The sequence below is a fragment of the Halichoerus grypus genome, chromosome 9 (genome assembly GCF_964656455.1).
Source record: "Halichoerus grypus chromosome 9, mHalGry1.hap1.1, whole genome shotgun sequence".
Classification (NCBI taxonomy): domain Eukaryota; kingdom Metazoa; phylum Chordata; class Mammalia; order Carnivora; family Phocidae; genus Halichoerus; species Halichoerus grypus.
This window is the reverse complement of record NC_135720.1, coordinates 141,523,776-141,537,452: the sequence shown is the minus strand read 5'-3', so window position 1 is coordinate 141,537,452 and position 13,677 is coordinate 141,523,776. Positions and strand designations below refer to the sequence as shown.

Here is a 13,677-nt window from a genome sequence, read left to right as displayed (position 1 = left end):
CAACAAAAACTTGCACTTTCAAGGCCTTGTATTCACGATTATGGTTTAAGGCCACCTCCCTTCACGCACAACACGCATCCTTTATCGCTCTGTTTTCAGATCACCACAACCTCCTCTGGGAGGAAGACACTCCTAGATGACAATGGTGGCAGGTAAAAAGCCATACCGGTGAGAAAAGACAGCTCTGGAGAGATTGAGCACGGCTAAATACTGGAGGCATCCCCGGAGAAGAGCCGCGCAGACCTGAGAAAGAGAGAAAGCACTCTTAGTTTCCAATATTTCAAGGCCTAAGAGAATGTTTTATTAGAGAGAAAAGCCTCTCTCTATCACCCCTAAATGGCTGGTCTGACACCCCATCAAGAACACATTACCATGTCCAGGGAACATTCTGTATTGGATAAATCCAGATGAGCAATGGCATTTGGCTGGGCCAAAAAACTGTACATGTACTTGAAATAAAAAACAAAAAAACAAACATATTAGGATCTGGAAACATAGACACACACGTTAATATTTTAAAAAGAAGTTGCCCAAATCCTCCCATAACCATTCTCTACTCTTCCCAAGAGGATGAGCAGAATTTCATGTCATTCCATGGCTTTCCCCGAGAGCAAAGTTCCAAAGAATATTTAAAATGAAAGTATGTTTGAGTTAAAAAAAAAAAAAAAAAAAAAGGCCAAATGAACTCTTGGCTGCCAAACCCCCTTTTGTTACACATGACTTAGTTTTCCTGATTAGCTCCATTTTTATAATTTTGGAGCAGTGCTAATTAATTTTAACTGCTGAGATTAAAAGACCACCTGAATAGCACTCACCCTATCAAAATGCTAATCACTTTTGAAAGTGCTCAAAGATCCACTAATTTGAATTTGAACCATCAGATGGTCTTGGGCTATACTCTCTTCCATCCAAGACAATGATTTCTTCTATCCTTAGTTACTTCCAAAATCTAACAAGAAAGGGTCTGATGGCACTATTAGTTTAGGTTTTGTTTTGTTTTTTTTTTTAAATCTCATACACAGGGGGCGCCTGGGTGGCTCAGTCGTTAAGCATCTGCCTTTGGCTCAGGTCATGGTCCCGGGGTCCTGGGATCGAGCCCCGCATCGGGCTCCCTGCTCGGGGGGGGGGGGGGGGGGGGAAGCCTGCTTCTCCCTCTCCCACTCCCCCTGCTTGTGTTCCCTCTCTCGCTGTGTCTCTCTCTGTCAAATAAATAAATAAAATCTTTAAAAAAAAAAATCTCATACACAGTTCAGACATGTCAGGTTTCAAAGGGTCACAATGCCTAAACTCTCCCCTTATTCCTGTGCAAGGCCATCAAAACAATACACGTACTCTGTTCTTCTCTACTTGGCCCGAGTAGCAACTGCTAGAGTCCACCAATAACAAACCGAGCCCAAGCTCCTGCCACCAGGAAAATAGCTAAATTCTCCTTGGCTTCTCTGGATGCCACCAGATCCTTGCAAAACCAAACTAGCTTACATCGAGATGTCCTCGTCCTTAGCAAAGACTCACAGGGCAGTGGCTTAGCTCTATCATGCTTGAGCAAAATCCTCTCTACCAAGGAATTCAGAAAAGCAAAAGATTAGCCCGTAAATACTTGAGAATAACTAGACACACACAACAGACTGGATTATGAGAAGTTCTGATCCAGAAAAATAACTTGCTCTCACTTCGGTAAAGATCTCTGCCTCTCTCGGGCTTTGCCTGGCATGTGGTTTTCCTCTTGGCCACCAGCTGGGGGAGCTCTAATCATCCGTGACTGGTGACAAGACCCTACTTGGCCAACACCTCTCCAAAGAAGCAGGTCCAGCTAGGCTGCTGGCCCTGAAGGCAGGGGCCGGGTAAGCCCCTCCCTGCACCTGCTGCAGGGCTCCCAGAACCTCCCAGAACCTGTTCAGGGCTGGGAGCCCACTCACGCAGGCCTCACGGTTCCACTTCTCTTTCCCCAGAGGCAAGCCGGAACAAAACCCACCCTCGGCCACCCTCAGACCCACTCCTGGGCTACTTTGCTACCTTGAGTGACTACGAATGCCCCTATGTTGGCAGACTCTTATTACTTAATCTTCGGGCTCCTCTTTTATCCCTCTATTTCTCTAGTTTGCCACCATAATGTCTTAGTTTCCCATCGGACTCCCGGTTTCATCTTGGGAGGGAGCAGATTTATGAATCATCACTGAAGGTGATAGCTAACATGGGGCAATGCACCGAAAAAGTCACGGCACACCAGGACACAGGATTGCTTAAAATGGGCTCAAGTATCAGAGAGAGGGAAGAAATCCTACAAAAAGGACTGTGGCAGTATTCCCTGCCTTACAGGGAAAGTAAAACATAAGAGAAATGGGACTAAATTTCAAAATGGTTTTCACCCCCATAGAGAGGTAGAACACACATGAAGGCCCTTAGAAGACGCACACTTGTTGTAGGCTCTACGTGGTAAGGGAGCATTCTATCACGGTGACCAGAGGGGACAACTCACCAAATCTGACACTGAGATCATACCTAATTCACTGCACCAATAAGATCTGCCAAACATTTATATTACTGATTCAGCTGCACGAAAAATCTTTTCTTTGAGGGGAAACTTTTTGCCATCAAACTCGAACTTATTTAAAGAGTGGCCCCAGTGTATTCCCAACCCTTCCCTCTCTCTACCGTATTCATGGAATATAGGACTGGACTTTATCGCAATATCCTCTTTCAATTGCAAACTATTAAAAAAAAAAAACCTACCTGTCTTAACAATATTATTTAATGATGAAGTCATTCAGTTTACATTTCTAATCTTTCTTATCAGGCAATTTTAAGAGGTCCAATAATGGTTAAAATGAAGGGGAAAAAAGGTCCTTTAGAAAAAAAAGTGTTTCCAAAAAAAATTCACACTTTAGCAACATTCAGTTAACAGGGGAAAACATCTATGCGCTAAACTACATTTAATTAAGGACGGCTCTGGGCTTTTTCTCTAAAACACGTCCTAAGCTCATAACTAAATGGTCTGAAAGTATCATGATGAGGGGAGCTGAGGAAAGCCATGTTTGCAAATTCTGCCAGGCTTATGCAATACAGCGCCTTTGAACATGACCGGGAGGAAAGGGAAACTTACCGAGAGGTCGTCTCCGCGAAGGACATTCCCTGAGAGGTCGAGATGGGTAAGGGTGGTGGCGGTCAACGGGTTGGCACTGAGTGACTGAGAAAGGCTATTCACCCCTGCAACATGAAGAAGATCCAGCTCAGTTTCCACTCCAGGAAACAAAAGGAGGCTTGGGAGTGTCTATAAATGGCCCCGTCAAACTGCAGGACTGAGATTAGCACAAGTAGGGTCCCCAAAGGTAGGACTGTCTTCTTCTGACCTCCCCTCGGGGAGAGCAGGGGAGTGACGGACACAGCCATCTCCCTGAGCAGGACAAAGAGACAGAACTAGCTTCGTTCTGCTCCACGTCTGACGTGGATGGAAAGGATCTGACTTGGAAGTCCTAGAAGGATGCACGCACGGATGCACACAAGTCTAACTGGTCATTTCTGTCTCTCTCTTAATTCTGCTCGGTGTTCCTGACTTAATGTATGGGATTTAAGTGACGCAGGTGCGCGTTCAGGCACTTCTCACATTCAAGTACTTAGAAGTTAATATGAGTCAGATAACTGTTCTACCTAATATGTCATACTCAAGGCAGAATTCAGAGGGAAATGGATTTTTACAAAGACTGAGAACATGATTTGTATACCATATAAGAAGCAATTGAAAGGAAAAATGGGTAATTGACACTCTATACACTATTTACACACATAACATAAACGGCTCGAGTCAAAGTCAACTGCACTGAACTGAACAGGTTATTACCACCTCAAAAAACAAAGAATAAATACATGAGGAGGGCAAGAGTGTTCTGCGAGGTGAGAGCCACGTTCTTTCTCTATGTGGGTAACAGTCACGGAGCCACGTCTATTGGTGGGTTCTCCTCAAGCCACTTCTCTCCACGGGGGAAGGAGAGGCTCCAGAAGGCGGTCACTACAAAATGGGAGCCCAGAAGAGTCTGGCTGCTCACCGGGATTTGAAGAGGTCAATATTCACAATAGCACTGATGCTCATTCTTAGGGTAACAGGGATAGGAGACATAGCAAAGCTCTTCATGTTTCTACAGTTCACAGTTCCAGTTTGTATATTTTGGAAATATGGCGATTTCTAAACTGGATATACATTCATAAATTTTTTTTTCAGTAAAATTCTTAAAAATCCCAGCCTGTCTTGAGCACCCTACAGGGACACAGGGAAGGGGGCTTTGGTCCACACTTGCATAGACCTTCCTTGGGATAAGGGACGGGGGGAGGGCCTGCCAGTAGGAGACAGAATTGGTCACAGCAGCAGGATGAAGCAAGGCACTCCAAGAAAAAAGCAGAGGGTCCCAAGGACAGCCCCGCACTGGAGCAGGTCTCTGCTCTAAGTTTAGAATGTTTGGTGCATGGACTGATGAAAGGGTTATTATCTCATCCTCCAGCTTTGGGGGGTTACAAAACCGACTGCAGTATGTACGTGTCTGATAAAGAAGACTGAGCCAGTTCTCAGGGGTGACTGTTCCTCTGGATACTGCAGACAGAGAAGAGACAGAAGTGGAGAGTGAAAAATATTTTAGTCAAGTACCAGGAAGAAGTTCTTGGCTATCAATTCAACATTTGTTAAGTGCTCATAAAATGTTTATAAAATGCTGGGGATTGGGAAATAAATGTAAATGAGGCCCCTTCGTTGTCCTTGAAAAGCTCAAAGACCATCAAGAAGGAAACGAAGTAAATTCCAGCATGAAAAATCAGCACTCCGCAAGGAATATTTATTCACTGCAACAAAAGTTTATCTAAGACCAACTGTCCAGCCGGCATGGGCTTCTGAGACCCAGGGAATACTACGTTACCCTCGAAAGGCTAGTGCAATGAGAGACGCAGTCAACTAATAATCCAGAGAGGTCAGTTCTATCAAACAGGTAAAAAACAGGAGCTTGGCAATGAAGGAGGTGGAGATTTGATTAATTACACTAGATAAAAGGAACTTGCAATGGCCTACAGAAGGTTAATTTCTGGAGGTAACATCTATGATGGCTTCAGTGACCAAATTCTTTCATGAGTAGTTATTAGTAGTACTCGCGTATTTTGTAATGGAATAATTGAGTCCCAAGCATGGAGAACACCAGACGGTCTCTCATCAAAAAAATCATGTGTAAAATCACTTCCTTAGTGAGGTAGAACAAAACTCAATAAAAAAATTCCAAAATTAGAAGGTCAAATTAGTCTTGACAGGAAAAGGCTCCTTGACAAGTGTGGGCGCTTGGCAGTGGCCAAAGTCTGAACGGAATCAGGAGAGAACTGTATTCTCAGCTCAGCTTCATGCTACTCGAACAGAATGGAGGACCTCCTCCCCCACCTCATAAGCCCACATCCACGTGAGGCCTACGTTAACAGGCACACTATCAGCAGGAAATTACAAAAATACAGGATGGGAAAAAACCAGGGCTCTGAGAGCCCAAACTAAACACGGATTTACGTGCCATTCTCGATTCTGGCTTTCTAGTAATTTTGACCATTCTTCGTATTTATTACTGGAGTGTTTACAGCTGGAAAAAGGTGGTACCAGATGGCCCTGCATTGACATAATCTGGCAACCAGCAGGATATTTACTAGAAATCCAGAAAACTATCATTTAGCTAACATCTGAGGACCAGAAAGAGTATTTGGAGACAGTGGGGATGTCATGGAAAGATTTAAAAAAAAAAAATCTGTCTTGAATTACAGAGCCATGAATATACATGTTTTCATAGAACTAAAATACAAATGTTAGTCAAATTCAGCAAAAGATTAAAACTGCAGTGTAATCTGAGTTACTGTGACTCTTCAAACCTTTCAGATACTATAAGAAAATCTGCAAGAATAATGAAATCCTTTAAGAAATCCTTTTTATTAAAAACAAAACAAAACAAAACAAAAAAAACCCCCAACATTTCAACACATACATCTCTTAGGAAGGGCAGCTTAAAATTCCTTGGGTCAGAATATCATTAAACAATATTAATCCTCAAAACACACATATTAAGGTACACAAACTTTATGGCAGAGAAAAGATAAATGTGGCGTGAAGACCTTTATCTGTGAAGGGCATGGGGAACATGGGTCTGTCCTCACTCACGAGAAAGCTGAGGACCTCTGCTCTGCCTGGGGGACCTCCCACCCTCATGACACCTGGAGGGATAGGAACACAGTGACTGGTGGCATAGAGGTACCCCAGACCAGACACTTGTCCTTGGGAGGATAAATGATCACCACATCCCTCTATTTGTCTCACAGTCATGAACAAATAAATTAAAATAAATAAATTCATGTTTTGGGGTTTTTTTAAGCACCTCTATCGTAAAAAAAAAGGGTTGGACCACATAGCACGGTGATGACAGTTAATACTGTATTGTGTATTTGAACGCTGCTGAGAGTAGATCTCAAAAGTTCTCATCACAGGGTAAAAGAAATTGGAACTGAGTGTTGACAGATGTTAACTAGACTTATGGTGGTGATCATTACACAATATGTAGGTATCAAATCATTATGTTGTACCCCTGAAACTAATATAATGTATGTCAATCATATCTCAACAAAAAACAAATAAATTTTAAAAAGTTATACTATAGAGCATGTGATAAATGATTAATACGTTTAGTATGTAGGGAATATATATAAATTAAGAAAGAAGATTAACATTGCAAATAGAGAGGTAACAAAGGAGGGAAACTAGCAACTTCCTCCAAAAGAAAGACAAATGACTAAGAAATGGGAGGGTGTGGGGGGTGATGGTGGGGAGAGAATTCACCTAAGCAGTAAGTGAAGAAACTAAAATTCAAATATCAGAACACTTCATGGCTTAGTCGGTTAACCATCTGACTCTTGGTTTCAGCTCAGGTCATGATCTCATGGGTTGTGAGATCAAGCCTCACATTGGGCTCCCCGTTCAGCAGGGAGTCTACCTGAAGATTCTCTCCCTCTGGTCTTCTCCCCACTCATGCATTCTCTCTCTCTCTCTAAAATAAATAAATAAATCTTTTTTAAAAAATCAGAACACTTTTGCTTATATGCTTGATAAACAATGAAAAAGAAAAACATCTGAGGGTGGTGGGAATGTGGAGATTTGTACAAACAACTTGGAGGACAACGTGACAATAAATATGAAAAGAAAGCTTTAAAAAAATGCATGACCTTTTTGATTTAGCAATGTAGTACTTAGAGAAATTTATCCTAAATAAGAAAGTAACAAATGACCAATAATTACATACAGCAGCCATGTTAGCATTGTTTGCATTATTGAAGAATTAGAAACCACACAAATGTACAATAACAGGCCATTTAAATCAATTATGGGGCTTGTTCCACACGCTAGAACAGCATGCAGCCGCAGGGAGTAATCGCGTATTTGCGGTCATAAAGGATCACAACATACTACGCGGGGTGGGGGGAAGGTTTATGAAATGGCAAGCATCTCGTAATACCATCTACGCATGCGCGTCTGGACGTGGGCATACAGAGAAACTACATACAGACAGAAACGCTGTGGAAGGATGGGTGCCAGGCTGTCCGCAGGGTGGTCTCCTAACGGTGTGGTTCTGGCATAACGAGTAACTGTGGCTTATTTATACTTTTCAGTATCTTCTAAATCTTTACCATAAATATACGATGCATTGATAATCATCAGAAAAAGGTTTCTATAAAACTGATTTGCTGGAGTAGAGGAGTGGTAACATCACCGGACGACACTTAGCTTTAAGATGTATGGATGGATTCCGGCACGTGGACAAAAAACACCGACTCCCGGGCAAATCTGCCCCTTTGAAAAGTCCCTAGAAGGCCTAAACCTAAATGTCTGCACATAAAATCACGGGACTTACAGAAATAACCCCAATTTCAAATCACTCTTAGGGTAACTGTATGGTGGGAATAAAGCAGGATTGGATGGCTATGACATCACTGAGGGACCGCTTTGCCTGTGCACCTGCTCACCCATGACACACGCAGTAGGGACCCGCAACATGCCAGGTGCCAGGGACACAGCGACGACTGAGGCACAGCCCTTACCATCCAGAAGCTCCCAGGCTAGGACACAAACCACACACAATGGGAAGCACGCTAAAACAGAGGAATTTGCAAAGTGCAATGGAACAGAGAGCAAGAAGCATCGACTGGTGCAGGGTGGGGCGAGAGAGGGCTTCGAGGAGGAAGGGAGACAGTAGCTCAGTCTCACAGCAGGGGCAGGAATTCACCAGGTCTGGGGGAGGGGCACAGGCTGTCCAGGACGAAGTAAAAGCACACATAAGGCAGAGCAAGATGATGATGGTGATGGTCGTGAGGCCCTTTGTGCCCCAAAGTGCACTGTTTGTGTATTAACTCACTTTGTCTCACCACCTCTGATGAGCTAATACTCCTTTTTTTTTCCTTCTAAAGATTTTATTTATTTGAGAGAGAGAGAGAGCATGAGCAGGGGAGGAGCAGAGGGAGAACGATAAGGAGACTCCGTGCTGAGTGTGGATCCCGACGTGGGGTTCGATCCTACAACCCATGAGAGATCATGACCTGAGCCAAAATCAAGAGTCGGATGCCTAGCTGATGGAGCCACCCAGGTGCCCCGAGGTAGAGTCAGTTAATTCCATCTTACATATGATATAAGTGAGGAACCTGACCTAATAAAGGCATGTTCATCTTCAGCGAAAAAAATCAGGACTCAACCCTCGGCAGTCTGCTTGAGAACAGACACTCAGGCCCTCAAACACGACAGTGGTCCGGGCACCGTGCCAGTGCTGGAGAGATGGAGACGGGAGAGGCAAGGACGGCCCCCCTCCAGGATGGAAACAGGATTTATACAGTAGCATTAGATCTGTAAGTAATAATGTGATCAAGAACTAACACAGAGGAAAGAGTGCTTGATTCTACCGAGGTCTCAGGAATAGGGAAGATGTCTCAGAAGAGATGATCACAAATGAGTTTTTTTTTTTTAAAGATTTTATTTATTTATTTGAGAGAGAGAGTGCACAGAAGCGGGGGGGAGGGGCAGAGGGAGAAGCAGACTCCCTGCTGAGCAGGGAGCCCCGTGCAGGGCTCGATCCCAGGACCCCGGGATCATGACCTGAGCCGAAGACAGACACTTAACTGACTGAGCCACCCCGGTGCCCCACAAATGAGTGTTTTATACAATAAACTGAAGCTCTCCAAGAATATATATAAGGGGAGATGTGAGATCATAGAAAATATATATATATATTGGTCTCTGCTCCCCATTCCTAGCACAGAGTTCTCTAAACCCTTGTAATTTCTGAAGTAATAAGAGCACTGGGGACATCTTTTGTTCTAATGAGGTGACTCTAGGTGGGCTCCTGGATGGGGCTGGTCACCAGAGAGACCAAGCCATGATTAGAAGCTTGAAATCTTTAGCTCCCTCCCACCCCCATCCTCCAGGAAGAGGAGAAGGGCTGGAGACTGAGTTAATAATTGATCATGCCTATGTGAGAAGCCTCCATAAAATCCCAATAGCCCAGGTTTCGGGGAGTTTCCAGGCTGGCAAACGCATCCATACCAGGAGGGTGACGCATCCCAGCTCCACAGGGACAGCGCAGGACACACTTTGTCTTATGTATCTCTTCACCTGGCTGTTCATCTGTGCCCTTTATCATATCCTTTAATAAACTAGCAAACCTAAGTGTTTCCCTGAGTTCTGTGAGCTGCTCTAGCAAATTAACCACACCCAAGGCGAGGTCTTTGGAACCTCCAATAACCTAGGCTTGCAACTGGAGTCTCAAGGAGGGTTGGGAGTAGTCTTGTGGGACTGAGCCCTTAACCTGTGGGATCTGACACTGTCTTCGGGTAGAGAGTGCCAGAATTTCGTGAAATTGTGGGACACCGAGCTGGTGTCACAGGGAACTGCTGGGTGTGAGGAAAACCGCCACACATCTGCTGACCAAAAGGGAAGTGTCTGGTGTGAGTAGTCAAGGAGACACGCACACAGGAAAGAGAAACACGAAGGAGGGGAAGAAGGCAGGTTTCACCCTGCAGGATGAAAGAAAGACTTTCCAAGCAGAATACAAAGCACGTACAAAGGCACAACGCACGCAGGGATATTTCAAGTGTTACAGGGTGCTGATGTGAAAACACAATGATAGAATGGACAGGGTTTACTGCCCAACCAGATACATGAGCGGAGGGTGAGTGGAGTCAGAAAAGACCCTGGGGAAGGAAAGGCAATTTCCAGAGCAGGACAGAGACTGGGCAGTTAGGTCCACCAGTTTTCCGTGCAGGAGACCATCCATGTGACAGCATGTGTGACAGGGGTCGGGGGTGGGGGAAGCACAGGTAAGCACTCCTTGACGCTAAGTCAAAAAGTTAAATAACATATTTCATAATTATGCTCTACTCTGAAAGCATCTCACTTTAGACAACCAGAATTCCAATTACATCACTTCTTCACCTTATAACCCTAAGAGTACTGTAATTCATATGCAGACATAACTAAGTAATACTTCTAACTATTTAAGGTAGCACGGTGTAGCAGAAATATTACAGACATAAAGTAAAGTAAGTAACACATACTGTACCTTTAGGTGATAATGAGGTTTTAGATAAATTTAAATGCTTTAATCCCTTTGGGAGTTTGGCAAATTGAATACTTAAAGAGGACACACCTGAGAAAGGAAAAAAAAAGATTATTAGAATGTTCAACTTCTCAGAATTGCATTTGTTTTATAATGCCTGAAAATTAACTTAAATTTGATTCCAACTTAAGTGATCTTTTTTTTTCTAATGTCAGACTTTATTTTCTAATTATCTACCATCACACCTCCTTTTTTTCTGTCCTACCTAAAGGATAGGAGAAAAGAAAGATTCTTTAATTAAGCATAACAATATAAAAACTCTACCATTAGGGATGTTTTTCTTTGGACTAAAGTGTTACCCTCTCCTCTATAGTCCTATTTCAAATGCAAATACTCTTAGAAGAGTGATATAATTGCCTCTTTTTAACCTGTGTCTTAATGAGTTGATCACTCTTCTGGGTGAGCAGATGCATGCTACTTATTGTCAAGAAAACGGTATAATGTTAACTCTTCAGATAACAGCTTCGCTTTTAGCACATGGATTCCAATACTTAATTGGCTTACAGCTAACAACCTCAGACAAAGCATCAGAGTGTGTTTAACTTCTTAAAGGTAGGTTTTGTAACTTGAAAAATCGCAGTATTAAAACCCAGAGAGTCTCTAAATTTAATGACCAGACTGGGAGACTGTGAACACCAGCTTACTCACTCAAGGATTGCAATGAGTGTAGACTGTTCACTGGGAGGAATAAGTAATACATGAATGTACGCTCTTCCTACAGATCATTCAACCAACTTCCTGCTACAGGTGAGTTATCACCTTCCCAGAGGGCATGTTCCTGGGAAGGTTCCTGAAACAATATTAACCATATGGTCTCCTAGACTGATTCTCAAACTCCATGCACTGATACGGAACTACCATGCTGGTTGCTGCCCTATTATATAACCCCACATTCTCTACACATTTTATCAAAGTTCATCAAGAAATACCTAGTGTAGTAGTTAGAGTAGAGGTAGAGCACTAAGCCTCTAGTTGGGTGTCTCCCCAAGGACGGTGGGTGTTCTGAGAGCCCCTATTTACCTCCTCATATCATTTCCCAAATAAATTTGAAAATCCCTGGATTAAATGATGTCAAACAGGTTTGTTTATGTGAATATTTCTAGAGATGTGAATATGCTAATCCGTATCATTAATTACAAAGAGGGGGCAGGCCTGATATTTAGTTGATAGATTCTTGTAAAAGAATGTATAACCAGTAAGTTAATGGGGACACAGGGAAAAGGGAGTCATTTTAGAAATGTAATTAATCCAAAAGGCAGGAAAGGAGGAAAAGAGAACAAAGAAAAAATGAGGAAAAAAGAAAACAGACACATAGTAGATTGCCATACAAATAAATCATTAAGTACAATAACAGACTTGTACCTCTGAAACAAGTAATACGTTATATGTTTAAAAAAAAAAGAAAAGAAAAAGATAGTAGGAAGGGAAAAATGAAGGGGGGGAAATCGGAGGGGGAGACGAACCATGAGAGACAATGGACTCTGAGAAACAAACTGAGGGTTCTAGAGGGCAGGGGGGTGGGGAGATGGGTTAGCCTGGTGATAGGTATTAAAGAGGGCCCGTTCTGCATGGAGCACTGGGTGTTATATGCAAACAATGAATCATGGAACACTACATCAAAAACTAACGATGTACTGTATGGTGATATAATAAAATAAAATTTAAAAAAATTAATAAATCCTGATAATTTTGAAAAAATGTAAATGTACTAACTAAATACTCAAAACAAGTCAAAAATGGATTATCTAAACAAAATTATCAGGTGCTTTCCAGAAACACTTAGAAATACATGTATTCAGAAGTGAACCTAAAAGGGCGCCTGGGTGGCTCAGTCCTTAAGCGTCTGCCTTTGGCTCAGGTCATGATCCCAGGGTCCTGGGATCGAGTCCCACATCGGGCTTCCTGTTCGGCGGGAAGCCTGCTTCTCCCTCTCCACTCCCCCTGCTTGCGTTCCTGCTCTATCTCTCTCTCTGTCAACTAAATAAATAAAATCTTTAAAAAAAAAAAAAAAAAAGAAGTGAACCTAAAAGCATGTAAAAAGATATATGCTGCAAACACTAACCAAAAGAAAATTAGTATATCTGCAATAATATAAGACAAGTTAGATTTTAAGAGGCAAAGAGATAAGTGAGACATTTCATTAATGAAGAAGATGTAATGATTTTAAATCTGTATGGTCTGAATAACAATCTCATAACAATCTCAAAATGTATAAAGTAAATCTAATGGTAACAAAAGGAAAATACATATATTATTATATACATTATATATATGTGTGTGTGGGCTACCTCGCAACAGTGGGAGATTTTTAAACACATCTCTGTCAGATGATAAAACAGACAAAAAAGGGCATAAAGACACAGATGATATCAAGAACACAATAAAAAAAATGTTTGATATATTTAAAACACTGTACGTAATAACTGAAGGACATATGTCTTCAAAGTACACATGGAGCCTTTATTTACCAAAAGTGACAATAGGCTGAGCCAAAAAGCAAGTCTCAACAAATAATATAGAGGATGTTCCTTAACTGTTGTGAAATTACACAAAGCATATTCTCCAATTGCTACCACTATATGCAATTAATATAGGAATTGTAGCAAAAAGAGAATTTGAAAATCCCCAAATCATTAGAACATAAGCAATGTATTTCCAAATAACAAATGAGCTCCCCCAAAAGAAAAATCTTAAAATGGAAATCTTAAAAATATTTTTATTTAAATTTTTTTTTTTTTAATTTATTTGACACAGAGAGAGAGAGAGAAAGAGAGATCACAAGCAGGGGGTGGGGGGCAGGGCAGAGGGAGAGGGAGAAGCAGGCTCCTGGCCGAGCAGGGAGCCCAATGTGGGGCCCAACCCCAGGACCCCAGGATCATGACCTGAGCCGAAGGCAGACACCCAACTGGCTGAGCCACCCAGGCGTCCCTAAATTTTATTTTTTATTGATTTTTTTAAAAGATTTTACTTATTTATTTGTCAGAGAGAGAGAGAGCACAAGCAGGGGGAGCAGCAGAGGGAG

The 13,677-nt window shown here is 42.3% G+C and overlaps 1 protein-coding gene across 10 annotated transcripts in view; it reads right to left on the bottom strand.

Annotated features, from left to right (window-relative positions):
* The window catches only part of CARMIL1 (capping protein regulator and myosin 1 linker 1), a 307,843-nt gene that overhangs the window by 123,930 nt on the left and 170,236 nt on the right, over nt 1-13,677 (bottom strand). For all 10 annotated transcript variants that reach the window (XM_078055759.1, XM_078055757.1, XM_078055761.1 and 7 more), the window contains 4 exons: nt 10,599-10,685; nt 3,101-3,204; nt 372-449; nt 167-243 (listed from right to left, as the gene is read on the bottom strand). In XM_078055759.1, coding sequence (XP_077911885.1) covers nt 167-243; nt 372-449; nt 3,101-3,204; nt 10,599-10,685 — 346 coding nt within the window. The remainder of the gene's footprint in view (nt 1-166; nt 244-371; nt 450-3,100; nt 3,205-10,598; nt 10,686-13,677) is intronic.